General features: G+C 34.2%; 3 protein-coding genes across 7 annotated transcripts; 1 reads left to right on the top strand and 2 right to left on the bottom strand.

Moving 5' to 3' along the window:
• Window positions 1-5,649: 5,649 nt before the first annotated feature.
• On the bottom strand, window positions 5,650-13,596 carry LOC145641528 (uncharacterized). 2 transcript variants are annotated; one of them, XM_081692350.1, is made up of 6 exons: window positions 13,186-13,586; window positions 13,033-13,088; window positions 12,447-12,501; window positions 12,207-12,287; window positions 11,878-12,114; window positions 5,650-5,980 (listed from the first exon to the last, which is right to left on the bottom strand). In XM_081692350.1, the coding sequence occupies exons 1-5, from the start codon at window positions 13,412-13,414 to the stop codon at window positions 11,885-11,887; spliced, it is 651 nt and encodes a 216-aa protein (XP_081548476.1). In that variant the 5' UTR covers window positions 13,415-13,586; the 3' UTR covers window positions 5,650-5,980; window positions 11,878-11,884. The 2 variants fall into 2 exon arrangements, with proteins under 2 accessions (XP_081548476.1, XP_081548477.1); XM_081692351.1 differs by lacking the exon at window positions 5,650-5,980 and adding an exon at window positions 8,612-8,743 and having other exon boundaries at window positions 13,186-13,596.
• A 1,687-nt stretch (window positions 13,597-15,283) lies between these two features.
• Window positions 15,284-18,070, top strand: LOC145641527 (uncharacterized). Its single transcript, XM_081692349.1, has 4 exons — window positions 15,284-16,385; window positions 17,121-17,191; window positions 17,414-17,600; window positions 17,724-18,070. The coding sequence occupies exons 1-4, from the start codon at window positions 16,290-16,292 to the stop codon at window positions 17,856-17,858; spliced, it is 489 nt and encodes a 162-aa protein (XP_081548475.1). The 5' UTR covers window positions 15,284-16,289; the 3' UTR covers window positions 17,859-18,070.
• An 810-nt stretch (window positions 18,071-18,880) lies between these two features.
• LOC145555584 (uncharacterized) lies at window positions 18,881-22,452 on the bottom strand. Of its 4 annotated transcripts, none has more exons than XM_081617323.1 (4): window positions 22,312-22,452; window positions 21,799-21,987; window positions 21,497-21,546; window positions 18,883-20,360 (listed from the first exon to the last, which is right to left on the bottom strand). In XM_081617323.1, exons 1-4 carry the CDS (start codon window positions 22,316-22,318, stop codon window positions 19,248-19,250), a joined length of 1,359 nt encoding a protein of 452 aa, XP_081473449.1. In that variant the 5' UTR covers window positions 22,319-22,452; the 3' UTR covers window positions 18,883-19,247. The 4 variants fall into 4 exon arrangements, with proteins under 4 accessions (XP_081473447.1, XP_081473446.1, XP_081473449.1 ...); XM_081617322.1 differs by having other exon boundaries at window positions 18,885-20,360; window positions 21,497-21,675; XM_081617321.1 differs by having other exon boundaries at window positions 18,881-20,360; window positions 21,497-21,975; window positions 22,312-22,417.
• Between the last annotated feature and the right edge of the window lie 373 nt (window positions 22,453-22,825).

Here is a 22,825-nt window from a genome sequence, read left to right as displayed (position 1 = left end):
TACATCTAGGTGTCATATAATGCCATTTGAAACCATAAATGATAATTATATGTTGTCATAAATGATCGTGGAAGGCTTGAATTAATGAAATCGGTGCAAGTTATAACTCGGTAAATTGGCCGTTTAAACGCAAATTGGAATGTTCCACCCACCCGATCGGACTCCCAGAGGGTATAAGGGAGCACTGTAAACATTTTGTCAATTTTTATTTCCGGGCGAAAAAAAGTAAAAAAATTCCAAAACTAAAGGCTATATATCCACAATTTTTGAGAAAATTTGGAGTTTTCGTGGCTAGGTGTCGAAATGTCTTAAAATTCTAGGGGATATATTTTGGGGTCATATAATGCCGTTTGGAACCATATATGATCATTATTTGTTGTCATAAATCTTCCTAGTAGGCTTGAGTTAATGAATCGATGCAAGTTGTAAACCGGTAAATTGGTCGTTTAAAGGCAAATTGGATGGTTTCACCCACCCAATTGGACTCCCGAAGGGTATAAGGGACCATGGTAAACATTTCAGGAATTATTATTTCCGAGCGAAAAAAAGTCAAAAAATTCCAAAATTGAAATCCACGCTTTTTGAGAAATTTGGGATGTTTCGAGATCCGGTGTTGAAAAGTTTTGAGATTTTATGGGATACATCTCGGGGTCGTAATGTTGTTTGGAACCATATATGATCATTAAATGTTGTCATGCATAAATGTTCGTAGTAGGCTTTAGTTAATTAAATCGGTGCAAGTTGTAAACCGGTAAATTGGCTATTTAAAGGCAAATAGGATGGTTCCACCCACCCAATTAGACTCCCAGAGGATATTGGGGACCATGGTAAACATTTTGGCAATCTTTATTTTCGGGCGAAAAAAAGTAAAAAAAATCCAAAATTGAAGGCTAATATCCATGTTTTTTGAGAAATTTTGGAGGTTACGGGGCCCGATGTCGAAAAGCCTTTAGATTAGGGGATATATCTCAGGGTCATATAATGCCTTTTAGAACCATACATGATCATTGTATGTTGTCATAAATGTTTGTGGTAGATTTGAGTTAATGAAATCGGCGGTAGTTGTAAACCGATAAATTTGTCGTTTAAAGGCAAATTATATGGTTCCACTCACCCAATTGGACTCCCAAAGGGTATTAGAGACCATAATAAACATTTCGGCAATTTTTATTTCCCGGCGAAAAAAGTAAAAAAAAAAAAAAAAATCATAAATTGAATATGCACGCTTTTTGAGAATTTTTGGATTCTTCGGGACCAAGTATCGAAAAGTCTTGAAATTCTAGGGAATACATCTTGGGGTCATATAATGTTTTTTGGAACCATATATGATCATTAGTTGTTGTAATAAATGTTCGTGGTAGACTTGAATTAATGAAATCGGTGCAAGTTGTAAACCGGTAAATTTGTCGTTTAAGGCAAATAGGATGGTTCCAACCAGGCAACCACCCAATTGGACTCCCAAAGGGTATTAGGGAACATGGTAAAAATTTCGGCAATTTTTATTTTTGGGCAAAAAAAAGTAAAAAAAATCCAAAATTGAAGGCTAATATCCACGTTTTTTGAGAAAATTTTGGAAGTTTCGGGGCCTGGTGTCGAAATTCCTTTATATTATAGGGGATACATCTTGGGGTCATATAATGCCATTTGGAACACATATGATCATTATATGTTGTCATAAATGTTTGTGGTAGACTTGACTTAATGAAATCGGCGCAAGTTGTAAACCGGTAAATTGGTCGTTTAAAGGCAAATTGGATGGTTCCACCCACCCAATTGGACTCTCGGAGGGTATTAGAGACCATGGTAAACATTTCGACCATTTTTATTTTCGTGCCAGAAAAAGTCAAAAAATTCATAAATTGAAGGCTATATCCACTATTTTAGAGAATTTTTGGAGGTTTCGAGGCCCGGTGTCGAAAAGTCTTTAAATTCTCAGGAATACATTTCGGGGTCATACAATACAATGTCGTTTGGAACCATATTTGATCATTTTTTGTTGTAATAAATGTTCGTGGTAGGCTTGAATTAATGAAATCGATGCAAGTTGTAAACCGGTAAATTGGTCGTTCATAGACAAATTGGATGGTTCTACCCACCCAATTGGACTCACAGAGGGTATTAGGGACAATGGTTAACATTTCGACAATTTTTATATCCGGGCGAAAAAAAGTCTAAAAATTCCAAAATTGAAGGCTAATATTCATGCTTTTTGAGACATTTCGAATGTTTCGAGGCTCGGTGTCGAAAAGCATTGAGATTTTAGGGGATACATTTCGGGGTCATATAAATGCCATTTGGAACCATATATGATTATTATATGTTGTCATAAATGTTCGATGTAGGCTTGAGTTAATGAAATCGGTGCAAGTTGTAAACCGATAAATTGGTCGTTTAAAGGCAAATTGGATGGTTTCGCCCAACCAATTGGACTCCTGGAGGGTATTAGAGACCATGGTAAACATTTCTCCAATTTTTATTTCCTGGTGAAAAAAAGTCAAAAAATTCCAACATTGAAGACTATTATCCACGCTTTTTGAGAAATTTTGGAGGTTTCGGGTTGAGCTGTCAATTCGGGTAAATAGGTCGGGTTTGGGTCAGTAAGCGTGGGTCGGGTCTACTCGGATCACGTCAATTCAGATTAATTCCATAACCTATGCGAGTCAGGTTTAGGTTGGGTCATGCTTTAGTCGGGTCACGTCGGGTCATACTTCTTATCGGGTTTGAGTCAGGTTAATAACATGTCGTATTACATTCGGTTCAGGTGAACAATAGGTCGGGTTTAATTTGGGTTTTCACGGGTTAGGGTAATTCTCAGGTTCGAGTCAGGTTCGATTCAAGTCAATATTTTGCGGGTTATAATTAGGTCGGGTCATTCTCGGGTTTGAGTTGGGTTCAGTTCAAGTCATTAATTTGCTGGTTATAATCGGGTTCGGTTCAAGTCAATAATTTGCGGGTTATAATCAGGTTGGGTCATTTTCAAGTCGGGTCATTCTCAGATTCAAGTCGGGTTATGTTCAAGTCAATAATTTGCAGGTTACAATCAGGTTGGGTCATTTCCAAGTGAGGTCATATCCGGGTTCAACTAACTATAAATACATAATTATCATTTTTATCAAGCTAATTATTTCCTTTGATTATAATATATATGGCAATATACTAGGGAACTATAGTCCATAATTTAGGAATATAATTATCTCCTTTGAGTCTTTGACCATACAACAAATTTATACTGGCCTTGTTTGGTAGTTAGCTTATTGGGGGTATATATATTAGCTTATTTGACTAACTTTAGCTGATTGACTAGTCAAACAAGCTAATACAAGTGTTTGGTAGTAAGCTTATTGAAAGAGCTTATTCCACTAAATAAGCTCTTTTTGAAAAAGCTTATTTTAGGAGCTTTTTCAATTAGCTTATTCATTAATTATTGTGAAATGGCACTTATAACCTCATTTAATTTAAAATTCTATCTAAACTACCTACCCCACAATTAGCTTATTGGTCATTTCACATACTCAATCACCTTTAAGCTATCAGCTATTTACCAAACACTTTTATATAATCGGTTAATAGAATAAGTTAGTCAAATCAGTTAATAAAATCAGCTAGTCAAAATCAGCTAACTCAATCAGCTTCAGCTTTCAGCTTTCTCCCAAACAGGGCCACTATATTTAACTCTTAAATTTGAGGATGATGCTATTTTCTTAAATTTATAGTATTAATTCGTTTATTTTCCTGGGCACTCCTCCTTCCTGTCTCTTTCAACCATTGAAGCGCGTTGTAATGTATATTCTCCATTGAAGTGGCTTTTCAGCTATAACTCCTCTATTCAAGTAGTTTCTAAGGTATGGTGTTTTTTCTTTATTAATTAACCGAATATCAATTTCAGAATCTAGGGTTCATCGCTACTTTAGAGTTTTTCTAAGGTGATTATTCAACTTTTGGTTATGTAATTACTCAAGTCATGAAAGATTATAACGGTCGATTTTGTTGGTAAAATTGTGCTCTTGATATTCTCTATCGTGAAGAATTTTACTTAATGAATGAGTAAAATTTGGTTGCTAATGCATTTCAAGCCGTTTTTTTTTAAATAAAAAATAAAAAATTAAAAAATCAAACCTATGCTAAATTTTTTACTTAATGATTGAGTAAATTTAAGACATCAATTGCTACTTGTGTTTGCCACACGACATCTTTTTCTTGAATGATTGTATCTAATGCATTTTGTAGCCATATATTTTGGTGTCTAGTTGAGATTTTAGGTTTACAATGAATTAATTTTTATATTTTTTCCCTTTATGTGTAAGATGTGAGATCATTTTGTGTTTCTTTTCTAGTTGAAAAAACTATACAGCAAGGGAAGAATCCATTAAAGTGCAATCCTTAGAAAAGGAAGGGACATAAAACAGGTTATGAATCAATTGATTTCATAACATTGATATATCAAAGGAATGTTGTTCATATATCAAAGGAATGTTGTAAACATTGATTTCTTAATCTTGTTCATATATCAAAGGAATGTTGTAAACATTGATTTCTTAATGATATGTAAATTGTATACAACTCCAAATGATTTAGCAAACAAATATTGTTTAGCTCTTAAGAGACCAAAATTTTCAGCTAAAGAGAGAAATCTCTATCTTGATATTAACACTAAGAGAGCTGCTCTTAGTGTTTTTCCTTTCGTTGTTTCTTTGGTATCTTACACAGGTATTTTCTTATCCATCTCTAATGTGTGTTTTTTGTGTTTTAAATTACCTTTTTGGTTAAATATACCTGTTGGGTGGGAAAAAAAATTGTGTAGGTGATGAGGAGTTATATCAGAGTTCTGGAACAATTATTGACTGTTATGATGCTTATACTGGCATCATTTTGACTACAGCAAATCTTATTAGGCCCCATACTATCAATCAATGTGTTGAAAATATTGTTGCTAATAAACTCAAGGTTCGTGTATTTTGCATTTATAAAAACAAGCCCAAACATTATTTTCATCCACACCATTCATTTTATATGTTGAACTTAAAACTCACGTTATCGAGTTTAAATTTTGTTTAATGTCAAATTGTGAATTGATAATCAAATTCTGTAACATAATAATAAAAACAAATTTATAAGTGAAAAAAAATTATATTTATACATGTATATGCTAATGTATCATCAATATATATAATTATATGAATTAATTATGTGCAATATAATATTTACATAGGTATATGTAATTTGTTAATTTATAAATAATGTTACATTTTTTTTATATATATGTCAAATTTTAAAACATATAATTGATATAAGAAAATTTTGTCTATAAGATAGAGTTATTTTTAAACAAATATTCGTTTTTTGTTTTCTGTCCAATTAAGACATAATGGCCCCCTTTCACTTTTTCCACCTAATTAGCTCCTCCAATTATCTTCTTTTCTTCCTAATAAATTTCCTTTTATTCTTTTAAAACCCCGTGCAGAGAGAAATGGAACAAGTAATTAAAAACGAAGAGAGTATTTATTAAAAAACCCATAAAATTGGGTCAATATGTCATGTTCTGGTTTGAGTCAGTTTTGTCCCGCAAAGTTAAATCAGGTTACGGGTCAAAAAACTTTGTTCAAGACCCACTTTGATTTTCGGATAATTTTGCCCAGCGCTAGATAATCATGGAGGCTAAAATAAACTCATATCAGGATTCAATTCAAAGAGAAAAAGAGCTAACTTACAATTGCCCAATAGGCTAACATTCTCCAACAACAGACTATAACAAGCACTAACAGATGTAACAACCTCTAAAGGAGAAAAAACTCTTCTAGCAATACCATCACTAGTACACTACCAACAAATATAAACAAGAGTTTTGATTATTTATGAACTTCAAAAGCTAATAACAAATAGGAAGTGAACCTCTTGCCCATTTGAAGAGACCGGGCTGATCTATATATCGAACAAACTACTCATCCTCCCAAATGAAGTCGAGATTTGAGAACCTAGAGGCCTGCAAGGTGCACAACAACAAGAGTCTATAAATACATAAATAATGACTAGATTTTGCAAATAAGATTCAAGAACATCTTAAGACCAAAGAAAAGATGTGACTAGGTGTTAGGAAAAGTAGAAAGATACAACCGCATATAGGAAATTATTTACTTTATAGTAAACAAAAATCAAACGATTACCCATGTTGAGAAATGAGTGTGCAGAAAGATAAAAGATGTACACGGTTTGACCATAGCCAATGTTCACAGATTTACTCGAAGGAGTTTCATTATTTGTGAGATATATAAAGGAGTACGGGTTTAGAACAAAAATAGCTGGTCAAGCCCCCCCCCCCCCCCCCCCTCTCTCTCTCTCTCTCTCTCTTACAAAACACCATGTCAAAAACTCAAATAAACTCCATAAACACTTCAGAAAAGGGCAGTGAGTGACGAAAATACATTTACACCATGATGTCTAATCCACAACAATAGATACTAACACACAAGTTTTTCTCCAACATACCATTACAACCTACAATTACAAGCTGACAGTCTGTCATGCCATATCTGTATAGATCTTTCCGTATTCAAGTCCAACAATCCTCTTCTCGAGATGAATAGATGGTAGTCTAAAGGCCTCCTATTTGTCCCAAATTATTTGTAACTTGCATTCATACTAAATCTTTGATGACTAATATACAGAAGATAAACATTCACCAGATTACAATAAGATATCGTTACATACGTATCAAAAACTCTTTACTAATGTTACAAATATTTCTTTCAATATTAAAGGCCAATATTCATTTTCAGAAATAGAAAGTACAATAGAAGCAATAGGCAGTACAATTAACAAGTATCCAACTAATATTGGTAAAATACATTACCCATGACTTTACGAGTAAGTGTTATCAGAATTGGGGGAGGCGCTACGTCTATGTATCCTACATTCCCATTCATAAACAATGATTCACGCACCTAGAGGTAATTTCCAAATCAAGCAAGATAAATACACATGGAATGGAAAAATTCAGCTAACCAGCAAAAGAATTATTTCTCATACTAAGGTGGCAGTGTGGCAGAGAGTCAGCCCAGTCAGGTATCAAGACATTCTAATCAATCGAAATTGCCTAGAAGCAACAAGTGATTAATAGGCAGCTGTAGCTAAAATGGCATTTTGGCTACTAACACTGCACCTATGGAATCAGCAGTTCATCGCCAAATGAAGGTATCCTTCCTAAGCATAAGTCATACAAGATCAATTAGTTTGCTACTACTCAACCAATGCAAAACGGTTACCCAGATTTCAGACTCTTTGTGTGCTAGATCAATATGCTCAATTAAAGTAACTATGTTCTTGACAAAGGCCAAGTTCAGACCTTCAAGGTACAAATAACAAAGGTCATCTCCATTAAAGTGGCTACTTAAAAAAGTATGTAATAGTCCACACATGCCCTTTTATCCTCTGAAACTCTACAAAGAAAATAATGAGATGAAGTAACAAGGGGATATTATAAAGCATTATTGTAAAGTACCAAAACAAATGGATAAATCAAGTCTCACCAACAAATGAAGAGAAATTGTAAGATTTGACTTACTTAAGTACATTTAAAGGATACATTAACTCAATAACATTAGCCAACCTAGTTACAAATAGGGGTGTACAAAAAAACCCTGACCCGAAGACCCACACACTACCCGATGGGTAATCAGTGAATTTTTTCATTTTTACGGGTTGGGTACCCGCTTAAAAAACTTGATTTCTGGGCCAGACGTTGAGTATCTCGGGTACCCGTTAGTTACCCGTTTTATTTTTATTAATATTTTTTTTCCTGGAAATACTCATAAGGGTTTTACTCTTATTTCTTTACTCTCTCTCTTCTGCCACACAAAGTCATCTTCTCTCTCATCTCACTCTCAAAAACTCACTGCACCTCTCATGGAAAACCCACTTATAACTCCTTAAAATTACAAACCCACTTGTAAACTTCATTTAAAACATTCAGATCTTAATCATCTTATGAATGGTGGGCTGGAAGCCTGGAACATTCAAATCATCATCATTATCCCATGGTCCATGGAGGCTTTCTTTGACATAAACTTCATTCTGTCATTTGTTTACAACAAAACTAATTTTGGTGAGTTCTTATGAAAGCTGGGCTGCTTCTATGTATACCAACCAAAATCTTTCTACAAAAATTCATAAGGTGTTCCACTCGTGATCTTACGACACCACCATACCATAAGCATCAGATCTGACGCCAATGACGATGGGAATACCTTTATTTAGCCACCTCACTTCATCCTCTGCCGCCTATTTATCACTCCATCTTTTTTCTCTACTTGCATAGACTTTTGCTTTCTGACCTACCTGACCTTTCCTACTATTTGTCTCACCTACTTGGATATTTCACAAGCCACCTCTTAGCTACACTTTCTATCAGCAAGACACATGCTAGGCTATTGTCATTGTTGGTAACATGGTATAAGCAGAACCCTTTCTCTTACAAATAAATAAAGAATTAGAGATGTTTAAATAACAAATTAGCTGAACAAGCTGCTGCAGGAAGCAGGAGCTGCCATTAGAATATCCATCCAATGCTTGTTAGATAACCTAATTCCACCATCAGCATCAATGGGATGAACATTCCCACATAACTTCTCTTTCCCAAACCACAGGTGTCTCCTTGCACCAACAAGTAAACTTTCACTTTTTACACATACCTACCGACTATTTCAATATTTTCATTGACAGTGAGATTGGATAGCAATTAATGGAGTTCCTGTCAAAAATAAAATAAAATAAAATAAATAGAATGGGGAAGGCAATTGAGAAAAAGAAGAGGGAGGAGAGGAGATTCTATCAAAATCTTTGGATTAATTTACTTCATCAAAGAAGGAACAAATATGGATCCCTCCTCTTACCCAAAATAGCATCCAAACAAAAGAAATTTGATCCCTTAATCTCTTTTCCTTTCCTTCACTTCAAATTCTCTCATCAAAAAAATCCTAAGCCAACCCAAAGCGTTCTTTATACTACTCTCAACTAATGAAGGATAAAAAAAGATGAATCATTATCACTCAAACATTAATAATGGCATGATAATTGCTTGGTTGTTACTGTTGGTAGACTACTTAGGATTACTAATCCCATCGCCCTCTCCCAATCCGAAACTAGAAAGGCACATAGTGTGCTTTTTATTTTTTTTTAATGTTTGATTATTTTAATTATAAACATGAATTCTACAATATACTTCAAACAATTTCAACTATTTGCATCAATCCAACCATGTTTTTTTTCAAAGTATATACGCCAAAGAAATTCTCCTAAAGAGAATGTAGTTTATATGGAAGCCACATACAAATGGGATGTTACTCTCGATTTAGAGAGGAAACCCTATCCCAAACACACACACCTAGGGTGCATAAAACTATGCACTCAGAGAAAGAAATTACGTTATAGCCGCCATAAATTTTTTGTATCGAAACAGGAACAGTTAAGTACTAAAGTGTGTTAACTAAGAAAAAGTGAAGGTGAGGTAATTTGACACCTAGCAACCATCATTTTCCTCATTTTGAAAACAAAACAATGGCAATATGGCATAAATTTAAGCAAATACACAAGGAAGCTTCACTTTCAGTGATAAACAGGAAGACATCAAACACCAATCCCAAAGAGAACAGAAAGAGAAGTAAAAAACAAGGTGCAATCAGGTATAGAAATACAAAACATACATACTTAATTACTTATTTCGTCCCCAAATATACCTCTTTGGGATGTATATTATTAATTGCATCAGTCCTTTTTCAGTAAGCGTATTTTGTCTACTTACTCAAAAGTTGGGCTTGGACCACCCACATGACCCACCCATTTCTTGCCCTCAAAAGTTCCGCTTATTCAAACCTCCACATTATTTCCCTAAGTTGCGATTAATAAAAGACAGTCTGGGAACCATCTTCTCTAACTCAAGTAGCCCTTGTCATAAAAGGGAATTGTGAGTGTGCGTGTTGTTGGTTTTTTTTTTTTTTTTTTTTTTTGGGGGGGGGGGGGGGGGGGGGGGGGTTTAAAACTTGTGCATGTTGAATAGCCTCTCTTGGAAAAAAAAGTTCTAATATGGGTACCATGTATATATGAAATAGGCTTACTCTAAAAGTTATTATACCATTCAGATATCCAGATATGAGTAGTAATGAAAAGGGGAAAAAAAAGAAACACTGCCTCTGTTTCAATATATTTGCAACATTAAATTTCAATGGATACAACAAATTATTTGCAACAAATGTTCTTTCCTTTTTTACTTGTCAGTTTTTCAAACTCTCTCATTACATGCAACTTTAATTTTATCTCTCCGTTTACCACCCATAAACAAATTTTACCTAGATGTTGGTGAATGTCAAACCATTGCAAATAAATTGTAGCGCAGGTAAATAAATAACAGATGACGCGTGCTCCAAAAGTTACTAAAATAATACAGTCTACAATCTTCTTCTCCCAAGACATCCCATGATAACTTAATATATTTCACCCCACACCTGGCAAAGGGGATTTATCGTCGTTGGATTTTTGTCTCGCAAGTCTCAAGCATCCTGCCATACATAACCCACATCTGATTTATTTTTTTTTTACTCTACATTGGAGGGATTCATTAAATGAGACAGTAATAGTTATCCACATGTCAGGTAGCATTTTCCCAAACAAACAATACACTTTCTTAAGTAATATCCTTTTGGGGGCTTGACAAGTTAGTACTCTGAACCTCAATCTGGATTCTAGAAGTAAAACCAACCCTACACAATCACAATTTATCATTTTGGGATGCTTAAGACATTGCAGTATACAAATATAGGATAATAGATTCATTTAAATCTTATGATGACTTCACATCTCATATTCAGCAAATATCAATTAAACCTACCAGTCTATCACTCTATCAGTCTATAAAAATATATGTTCACTCCTCACCTAGATGAATACAGCTTGCAAGTCACAACACAAACATAGATTCACAAATCAACAAAGATGCCAATAAACTTGTAATTTCTTTCTGAAAGAAAAAATGAAATTCAGAAAGAAAAGATGGAGTATGAAAAGTTGAACAAGCTTCTAAACAACCTATCCTTGAATGGAAAGTTAGAAAGGAAGCACCTACAAAGCCATATAAACCCTGTAATTTTGAGGTAGTATGATTAGTTATACTATCAAATGTATCAATATGTTTTTTTTACGTTCAGTTCTTTCTTTGACTTATATGTTTTTTTTACGTTCAGTTCTTTCTTTGACTTATATGTTTTTTTTACGTTCAGTTCTTTCTTTAATTTACCTTCTCAGAAAGAAAAAAAAAATCTGTAGATTTCTAAAAGAACCTTTCATAATTAATTGTTAAGGAAAAACTAAGATTATTTTGTTTAACCTAGCGATATGAAATTAAATTTTCATAAACTATCAAGGAATTATTGACTTAGTTTCCAGTTATTCTCCTTACAAGTTTAACAAAGTGGTTCATAAACAATATAAATCACCAATTTCACTGTCAATCTCAGTTTGGATCTGTAGCGATCCACAATTCATCTTGATCAAACCCAATTTTGAATCCACTCTCATATGAACATTTTTTGGCAACCTTGGGTAAGAAGCTGAAGGAATCAGTCACCGAAAGTACCACAGAGTACACATTATAAACAGAACTCAATGCCTCCACCAAATAAAGGAAAATTGCGATTTTTGCGAAGTATCTTACAAGGTGATCAGCTTATCACACATAATTTTTCAAGACTCACCTACTAGCTAGTTTCAAATTTCTTGCAAGCAATATGTACATGCAGACTATAAACACTAAAATAAATCATCACAAAATTGAAAAGAAACAAGTAATTAAAAGATGATATGTCTACCATGTAAGGAAGAGAGCCACTTTACCAGTAATTTAATCCTCATCTATCTCGACAGGTTGCACAGGGGCCAGAGGCCCCTTCACACCTCCATTAGTTTCACCAAGAAGTTCACGGGCAGCTTTCTGCAAAAATTCCTCTGCAGCCTCTCGCACAGATTTCATGTCACTTATCGGAGTTTTCCTCTTCTTCTGAATATTCCTCTCGGAGTACTTCATTCTGCCTTCCTCACCCTTACTGATGGCCCTCATTCTTTTTCTCTGCTCTACAAAATCAAAGAAGACCATATAATCAAATTTCGTATGAAATGTTAAAGATAACATTATTATCGATGAAGCTACGAGACAGGTCACCTACCAGCGGTAAGATCAGGCAAAGAGTGTTCAATAAAGCGTGTTGCTGCTTGGGTGTTCACTGTAGTGCTAGGTCGCAAGGGTGCTTCAATATAAGAGGAAAACAAAATAGCATTATTAATCATTAAGTGTAACTACGTAAGCTATCGACAAAACAATAATAAGAAACGTTACGAATATCCAGCATTGACTTTCCAACATAAAACCAATGCTGCCTACCAACACTTAAATCAGCAGTCAATACCTTTACTTTTATCCACAAAGCGCTCAAGTTTTTCTTGATACCGGCTCAACCTATCCTAAATAAGTAACCAAAACAAAGAATCAAAAAGTGTAAAAGCTGAATAGCTTAGAGCAAATAACTACAGATTTTGCACATCTACCAGAGTAGTATATTCATAAATCATAATTTACAATGTTATTTCGACAAAATCACTGAGACTGGACAAAGGCATCAAAATTGAAGGGAATAAAAAAAAAAAAAAAAAAAAAAAAGCAACCAACAAGAATTCATCAAATTAAACACTAATAAATGCTTTATTGACATCATGCAAAGTATAAAAAACTTATTAACACATAAAAAGTGATAGTACACAGCAAACTTATTCATCCAAATCACCGCAAAAATATATACTACCTCCATTTTATATTATTTGCAACGATTTGACATTAAATAGAGAGGAAAATGTTTAATCGTTGCAAATAATATGAAACGGCGGTATCACTTGTATAGTTGTATATACTTATACTGATGTACATACCAATATCATCAAATGCGCAAATTCAGCATTAATTCACAACCAATAAAAATAAAATAAAGGAATACTTACAATTTCTCCTTTAATTGGGTGGTGATCAGGGTAAACCCCACTGCACCTCAACCTCACTGTATTAAAAAAAGAACACAAAGAAATTTGTTAATTATATATAAAAACAAGAAGAAATTAACCAAAAAAAAGGGAAATTTGAGGAATTTTCATTACCAGAAAGAAGAACAGAAGTTAGTTTGGCAAGCAAAAGTAGGGATTGAGCTCGCTCCAATGGTGGTAATTGAGAAAGAACTTCAGGGTCAGAAGTAAGAGAGAGAAACTCATCAAAATTTGATTGAAGTTCATCAATGTTAGCCAATGTTGTTCTTACTCCTTCCATTACTTTTTCTGGGATTATATTGCTGCTACTGCTGCTGCTAATTTTATTATCTTCAGCCTCCATTGTTGATTTTTGATAAGAAAAAATCTAGGGTTTGAAGAAAAGGGAAGAGGGTTTTTCAATTAAAGGATAAAGATTGGATTTTTCTGTGAAAATTTGATGTTTTTTGCACAAATTTTGAGCCGTTTTTAGGGGTTTTCAAGGGTTGAAATGATTTTAATGGCGGCAGAGGTATTTATAATTAAGGTTGAAAGATTAATTTCAGGCATAATATTACATCATATATTCATATTTATACGTCAGCTTTCAACCTGAATTTGTTACGGATTACAAAAGACAAACTAACCTATGGATTGGAATATTGGATTTCGAAAGTCTACTTGTAATTTAGGGCAATGATGCAAATTTGTAAGGTAATGTCTTAATTGTCTTTGCTAATGAAGGCAAATTCTATTGTAAACTCAAGTTAAGTGAAATTGTGTGATTGTGTTACATTATTTTGATTTTTTTATCAATCGTTTATATAAGTTTGATGCTTAATTAGTGAAATAGTCAAGCGTTTAGATTTGATTTACTCGCAATGGCAGCGCTACGAATTTATGGTTGAATTTGTTAGTAATAAGTGTAACTATTTAGCTTGTTAGATCTCTATGTTTGTTGTGCTGGTTTGATATTGATTTCATTTACTTTATAAGCTTGAATTGTACTTCCTCCGTTCTGTTAATATTGCAACAAGGAGGAAATTACGCATCCCGAAACACCTTTTATATGCTAAATATCTATAATTGTGTAAGAGTAAAAATTATAAAAAGTTGATATTGTGAAAGTATTTTATGAGACGAATCCAACAAGATCCCACTTGACTATATTTTGCTTAACGTATAACTCATATTATATGGTCAAACAAGAGTGATGAATAGTGCAAAAAGTCCATTGTTGCAATATTAATAGAACGGAGGAAGTATCAATTATTTATTTTTATTTTTTTGAATAGATTTGTATCAATTATTAATGCCAATTGTATCAAGATGTTTGTGTTTAGGGTGATATAATTTACAAGAGAGCAAACTAGCAAAGTCCGCTTAACTTATACTTCGTAATATCTTACCTTCAAACTAATTTTTTTCCATCATGCATGGACTCGAGACTATAGTGGCAAGGTGCACACATCGATTAGAGTTGAACATATAATTATTAGGTCATGGTCAACCCAAAGGGTAGGGGTGACCATGCCATTGAAGCTATCATTGAACTTGAGATTTTCGATGAGGGTGTTGACAATTGTGGAAATTGGGGAAAAGCGGAGGAAGCTTCAATGGAAGATGGAGGGAAGAAGATGGATCTATTTTTTGGGTAGGTTTGTACAAACACCGTTTGTAATATTTTGTCTTACGTGTTCGAATATATAGGTCATCAACGTGAAAGTACTTTGCTACCCCTTTTAATAACATGAGAATTTTTTTAAATTAATTTTTAACCCTTGATATATATTATATTAATCAATCATAAAGATAAAGCTAGTAAATCAACACAAAAAAAAGTATATTAAGCCGTATAAATCTATAGTCAAATGTGTTCTTTTTAGACCTTATATAGAGTCTAAAACTTTATTAAAAAAAAAACACATAAGCCAAAAAAAAAAAAAAAAAAAAAAACACACACACACACACAAAACAAATAAAATTTGAGAATGAGTGCACAACACAAAATTCACACCATGAATGTACGATGCACCATTTTCCTTGTTGATTAGTTCATTCACAAAATGGACCCCACAACCAAACATGTCACAAAAGGGCATTTTAGTAAAAGCACAACCAAATGTAGTTGCTTTGATAAAATAACATTACCAGCACCAGGCCACCATACCAAATCTCACACCACAAAGAATACAAGTGTACAACATTCAAAGCTTTGCCCCTATTTTTTTATGGCCCCCTTCAAACCAGGAAGATAACAAGTCATGCATTTTTGGCAACCATCCATAAAAATACAACTTTTCCCCATTTTATCTTCTACCTTCTTTTTTCTTTTTCCTTTATTTTTTTTTTATTTTTATTTTTGTAATTTCCAAGTCCACCATATTATATCTACCTATTTTACAAAATTAGGGGAAAATTGAAAGAAGAAAATGTTGGAAGCAGGGGAAAAAGAAAAAAAAAAAAAAGAAAGAAGGGATTTTTATGGAAAGGGGTGGAAAAATCATGGCTTTCTTCTAATGTCCTCCAAACAAAGATAGAAAGAAAGCATTATTTTGTATTCTCTCTCCTCTCTCTGTCAAAGATGAAAACTTTAATGCCAGAAATACCCTTTGTTTCAGGGATTTTTTCCATCAAAGTTTTCCATGTTCATCACAAACCACCAACTCTCATTTCCAATTCCAAAATTCCTTGTTTTGTGAGGATGATGAGGTGAGAGGTGAGGTGGGGAGTGGGGTGGGGGCCCTTTTTGGGGTTTTCACATCTCTTGCCATTCAATGTTCCACAGAAAGTGAAGAAACTTCAGCCTTCTTGCCTGCCTTATTACTATCCCTTTTCACGCTAACCCTTCCTCTTTCTCTCTCATCTAATACCCTCCTTTCTCTTCTATTCTTTCCTTTTCTCTCTCATTAAATCTTATCTCTCTCCTCTCTGTCTTTTTCTTCAATTTTTTAGGGTTTGTTCTGATTTGGGTTTCTTGATTTTGGGGGTTTCTGTTGATTTGGGTTGGTGGGTATTTGATTCTGTAATTCTTATTAGGGTTTGTTGAATTTTGGGGATTTTGTTGATTTCTGTGGATTTGGGTTGATGGATATTTGATTTTTGAGCAAAAGGGTTTGTTCTGTTTTTCTGATTAGGGTTTCTTATTTTGGGGATTTTTGTTGATTTGGGTGGATGGGTATTTGATTTTGAGGAAAAGGATCAAAAGGGTATTTTTTTAGTTTTTATTTTTTGTTTTCATGGATTCTCGTCGATCAAGTTCATCTGGTGATCAGGAGGCTATAATCAGGGTAAAGCATCAGTCTTTGTTACAAGATTACTTGGTCTTGCAAAAGGTTTGTCCTTTTTTCTGTATTATGTTCTAATTTTGCTTGGATTATGTGATTTTCTTGATTATTTTTCTTTCTGATTTTGTGGAGTTTATATTAGTATGATTATGTGGTTAATTTTGATCTGTGTTGAAACTTACAAATTAATTGCATTCGGATTGATTTAAATTTGTTTGATCACAGTTGAAATTTGTTGGGTTTGGTGAAATATAAGTTGATCACAGTTGGATTTTGTAGGGTACGACACTATGTATGATACAATTTGAGTAAATTACAGTCAAATTTTAGGGGATGTGATATAATTTGGGTTTGATCATAGTTGAATTTTCAAGATTTAGATTCAATTTGATTTAATTTCTGTTGAATTGTATAGGGTTTGATTTATGCTAGTTAATTGCAGTTGAATTATATATGGTTTGATTCAATATGAGTTTAACTCGGTTTATCATGCTTATAATTTGGAGGATGGTGGTAATTCTTGAAAGTTGAAAGATGATGTGTTGATTTTACTTTGTTGATTATGCTTATTATTGTCTTTGGGTTTTTATGCTTAGTAAATTGTGAAATTTTGTGTGGATTTCATATCAGCAAGAATCTAGTTTTGTCAAGGAAAGTGCTGACTTATTAGTGTTGGAGTAAAGTGTGGGGATATTTATATAATCTTTGAGATTATTTAAAGATTTTCTTGGTTTTGTTGGTTTAGATGAATCAACTAACTAGTTCATTGTTTTCTTTGTATAGGAATTTGTAACAAAGAAGCGTAAGCTGAAGGAAACAAAGGAAAAGAAAGAGACCCTTTTGGATGAAGTCAGGTAATTTTGTGTTAAACAAGTGCTTGTTTGGCAATCACCTTTTCTTTTTAGAAATATGTGTGGATGGTGGATAAGCAATCCTGGTAATGGTTCTCACAAATGAACGATTATACTGATGTCAGAACTACTATATGATTTTGCACTTTGTTACTTTTCCATAGACTTCCCTCACTATCAAGGTTCCCAAACTAACTATTACTATTATATTTCATTTGAATTCAGATTCCTGAGGCGGAGACGCAACCTCCTGTTGAAGATGCAATCACAAAATCCAGAACATCAGCAAGATTTTGTTCAGTCCCAAAAAACTCATGCTAATAACGAAGTAGGAACAAGTGGAAGACATGCTAGTACTAGTGATCCAGCTTTGCCAAATTCACAACTGGCAATAGGTTCTATATGGAATTCGGTAAGTTTCTTGGATTTCTTTTTGGTGATCTCTCTGTGATCGGCATATTGGTCTATTGGATATGCGGCAGGATGTTTTGGGGCACATTATGATGCCTGATTTGTGCTTTCTATTGTAATGCAGGCTACTCTTGCTAAAGAGGAGGTGGGTTTTCCATCAGTGAAAGTGGGGAAGAAGCCTAAGGATTTGTTTCCTAATGGCAAAAGAGCTGAGAAAAGGAAAATTTCTTGGCAAGACCCATTAGCGTTGAAGGTTTAAGCTTATCACCGTCGCTGAGAAGTACTTACAATTTGTGCAGAGGACCTTATTTGATCTTGTATTAGTGAATCATTCTTTTCTTCTACCAGTAGTTTATTTTCTAAAAATACATGTAGAGTAAAACATGCGCCTCCATGGAAATGTTAATTTCTTGGCACCGTATGTATTTGAGCTTATAAATAAAAGTATATAAAAGGAAGTTGATATGGTAAGTGGTTGCCAAATTGTATTACTACGTAGTTTGTTTGTCATGAATCTTGATCACTTCTTTCATGCTTTTCTATACCTTTCAGGTTGCGATGACTACTTACCCTTTACGCTGTAGTGTTTAGCACAGCATTCTAACAGATTAATAGATCTTACAGTGTTTTCTCTTCATTTATTCTGTTTTTGTATCTACAATGTCGAGCTGCATACTCGGTTGCATAATGGTATACTGATGGTTGCATAAGCAAATGTGATAGTATGTGATCTACTCTTCACAGCATGATTTGGAATTGTGAATGATTACTGGGATTTGGAAGTGTTTTAAGGTCATTGACACTAGTAATCTCAGGTTTCACCTGTCTAGCTTTAGGTTGCAGTGGTTATGGGAAAATTTGCCCAAATTGTCTACTTGAGTTATTTTAGCTTTGTTACTGTGAAGCTTCACATTAGTAGGATCCTACGATATTTACTTGCACGGTTGCACCAACTCGGAGGCAAAGTGCCAAAGATCCCCTTTTCCCTTGCCACGACGCCCCTGATCTTTCATCCCTTACAGTACACATACTGTATGAATGAATATGATTGTAGGATCCTTTTAATGACGACATCATACCTAAAAGAGGAGAATGATCAAGTGCAGAATATAATGCTCAATTGTTTCAGATTCGGGTGTTTCAGATGGTTGAGTAATGTATGCACACCCAAATATTGACAGTGCCGGAGGTAACCTGTGTCATTAAATGGGTCTGTCTTGGCTATCATTCGATAAACAAGTGCGTTCACTTGAACCTGTATCATACACCATACCTCTGTCCCTGACTATGGAATCATGGTATGGATTACTAGGCTAGTAATTATAAGTGGTATCTCAACAAATAGCAAGAAGATGATTAATTTCTAACCAACTGCATTTCTTTTGATTACTTCTTATTAACTAGTTAGAAGTGTCAATTGCCGTGAAATGGAAGCATATTTCCGTGGCCAAAGGTAAACCTTTGCTAAATTCTACATAACATAAAAAAAAAAAAAATAAAATAAAATAAAAAAAAAAAAAAAAAGAAAAAAAAAAGAGCAAATGTACTGAGAAGATAAATCTAACAACCTTAGATTAGCCTTTTGTGCTATTTAGTTCACCAATTCACCAGCTTTCAATTGTCAGATCAATTTTTGTTCTCATATAGCTCAACATTCTACTGCTGCATCTTGGGAGCCTTGCTCACCTTCTACTGCTTCCTTCGGCACATTTGACACAACTATGAGACCACCGCCAATCTCTCGTAGTAATTTCATGTGTTTACTACTCTTTCTGTGATTAGCCATTGTTGCTTCATCGTAAGTTCCTTCATTGCACATCTTGCAGTGCCATAACTTCACAGGTTTCCCATTCATCTCCTGACTATAACCACTTTTCTTCAATTCTTCTGTCTCTGCTTTATCCCTATCTTTTCCGATCTTTACAGTGTTCAGTGTGTTGACTATTTCTTGCTCACTTGCTTGGCTTTTGCCTGGCTTCATACTTTCATTAGTTACTTCTTCATTATTGAGGCCCTCCTCGCTTTCCAAGCTCTTTTCTCTGAAAACTGAATCAGAATCCCCATTACCATCCTCTTGATGAGCCAACCCTGCCTTAGCCTTGTGTTTTTTTCCTTTATAATGATCATTCAAGTTTTTCTCTGATGCAGCCGATACTTGGCATAATGAACAGTACCATTTGTGTATGTTCTCATTCTTTCCCTTAGCTGTTTCAGTGCGCATTCCTTGACTAACTCCAAGCCTAGCCTCCTTCGCTTTGTGCTTCTTTCCTTGGAGATGACTATGTAGGAGTATTTCGGAAGTAGCAGATATTTGACACAAAGAGCACTCCCATTTCTTGGTAACTTGGCTCTTCTCTTCCTCCATCGGCTGCACATTGATTTTTTCTTCCTCCATCGACTGAACTTTGGTTTTTTCTTCCTCCATTGGTTGTTCTTGGTTTTGCTCTTCCTCCTCAAACTGTGCCAAGCTTTTCAATGCTTGCTCCATAGGCTGCCTTGAATTTTCAACGGAATTATTTTCAGTGCTATTAATGCTGGCTGTGTCACCAGATTTAGTCACAGCTTCCTTTGCTTTGTGCTTCTTCCCATGTAAATGCAGATTCAACCCTCCTGCTGATGTAGCAGAAACTCCACACAAGGAGCAATTCCATTTTTTCTTCTGCAAGTCCTTACTCGCAACAGAAGCCGTCTCTTCATCACTTCCTGCTACTGATGTTTCAGCTTTCCTTTTCATGCCAGAGATGCCTGAACTAGGCATAGCCTGCAGAATGATGATAAAGAACACAAATTTGTCAAATGTCAACGACTTACACAAAATGTAAATTGATGGGGCTATGAGGAGAGAATCAAGATCAATCAATTAGCTATAACAGTAGGTAACCAAATATATGACAGCACAAATAAGATACTGCTAAACAGCAATCTATTCTCACCAGCCAGTCAGCCACCATAACGGAACATTAAGGACTGAAAGAAAGAGAAGTTCAGACCTATTAAACATATTAATAAACAAGAATGGCCACAAAAGTTGAGATCTTGTGCCATCCTGCTGCATAAGCATATGAGTTTTGGGTTTGACATAGTAGAAGTGCATACTCGTTAACAATGAAGTACTTAATCATTATGAAACACCTCCAAAAAAAATCACTGCCAACAAAGATCATCTAAAAAGCCGTAGCTCTAGAAAATCAGTGAAATATCTCAAAAACACAAGCTTGTATACATGGGTGTTAACTTCCAATAAAATAGACCACAAAATCAACATTGCCATTTGCACAAAAATGTAATTCAATAAGCTTTCTTAATGCTCATGTTAAGAAATACTTCGTAAGAACTAAGAAGTCCTAACAGTCTAACACAGCTTAATAGCTTATGATCTGACCAAGTCAACAACTCAACATGCAAGGAATTCTTGTTCAGTCTCCGGATAGAATCATTTCATCCAAAATCAAGCAATCTTTTTTAAACAACTTCCCAATATGCTTTAAGAAATCTCATTAACACCTCCCTCCCCCCCCCCCCCCCCCCCCCCCCTCAACACACACACACACACACATAAACAAAACATAAAACTGCCATTGAGAATGGAAATTTATCTCGGAGATAGATTTATTGTTACATGTCAAAGTCAACAACATGCATGATGCTTACTCTACTTGCAACCCCCCCCCCCCCCTACCCCTCGAAAGGCAAGAGCTACAACATTACGACAATTCAATCCTCATAGTACTTAGCCAGAAAGAATCATATTACCACATCATATAGAAGCCAACAACAATCAACAATCAACAATCAACAATGCAACAAAAACAAAGAGTACAATTGATTAACAACAACATTCCACGATTTCGAGCAACAAACAAATCAAAATTAGTCACAATGGTAACAAAATTTCACCTGACCCAACACTTGCTGTTCATTCCCACCAAAATCAGCCATAGATTTTCCTGCAAATTGAGCACCAACCAAACTTGCAACATGATCATCATTAAACACATTACTCTTAATTTGCAATGAATCATCATCAATTCCACCAACCAAATTCATTTTCTGCCCAATTTCATCAACAGAATTCCCTACATTAAGCAAATTATTATGCAAATAAGATGATCCGCCTCGAAAACCTGAAAACCCTGATGGATAATTCATTAACATATAAGGATCAACACAATTAGAATCCCTATAAAAACGCCTCATACCCATGATTTCTTCCTCCATCATAAGCTCCATTCTAACCTCGGCTTCGAGTTTTCGACGTCGAATGATCTCAGCAGCAATGATCTCTTCCCTAATCTTCTTCTTCTCCTTATCTATCTCTAGTTCTATTGCATCCATTAACAATGAATTCTTCCCGCCATTATCTTCTTCATTCTTCACTGGAATTTCCCCTAAAAAAACACATTATTGATAAGAAAATTATATAAAAAAGCTTGAACTATTAAGATTTTAACAGGGGTTTAGCAAATTGTCACAAAGCTTAAATTATTTTGTTGTTGCTAATTTCTGTTTAATTTGGGGTTTAGCAAATTATCAAGAAAAGCTTAATTCTTTATGTTTTTGGGGTTTTAGCAAATTTCTGGGATTTTTTAGTTCTTAATTTAATGGGGTTAGCAAATAAATCATCAAGAACAGATAAAAAATTAAAAATTTGGGAATCTGGGTTTTTTGGGGTTTAACAAATTCAATTCAATAATTGATTTACAAAAACTAACCTGTCATTGGAAAATTATGATCAAACAAGAATGTGAGAGAAGATGAAATTGAATTGGGTTTTTTTTTCCTGAGAAATTGAATTATTATGAATTAATTTGGGGGAAATGACAGAGGAAATTATTAAGGAAAGAGAAACAGAGTGAATGAGATAAACTGAGGAAGTGAAGAGTTTAATTGAGTTTTTTTTTTTTTTTTTTAGAAAGTTTAATTGAGAATTAATTGCAGTATACACCCAATAAAATAAAATAAAAATAAAAATAAAAATAAAGAATCGAATAAAGTTTAATTGTTTTTGGAATGAAATAAAAAGAATCGAATAAAATAAAATTGCAACATCCCAAAAAAAAAAAAAAAAAAAAAACGAACTTTTTGTATGCACCAAAAACTATGACATTTTTATCAGTTGCCTTTTGTAGTTTTGTTGTTCTCAATGCATGTATAATGTTGTGGGTCCAACACTCAAATCGTGTATTCTTTATTTCTTTAATACAGAGTACAAAGTACAAACTATTA

Source organism: Chenopodium album, chromosome 8 (assembly GCF_948465745.1).
Source record: "Chenopodium album chromosome 8, dcCheAlbu1.1, whole genome shotgun sequence".
NCBI classification, from domain to species: Eukaryota; Viridiplantae; Streptophyta; class Magnoliopsida; order Caryophyllales; family Amaranthaceae; genus Chenopodium; species Chenopodium album.
The sequence above is the reverse complement of the archived record's forward strand: the minus strand, read 5'-3'. Positions and strand labels throughout refer to the sequence as shown.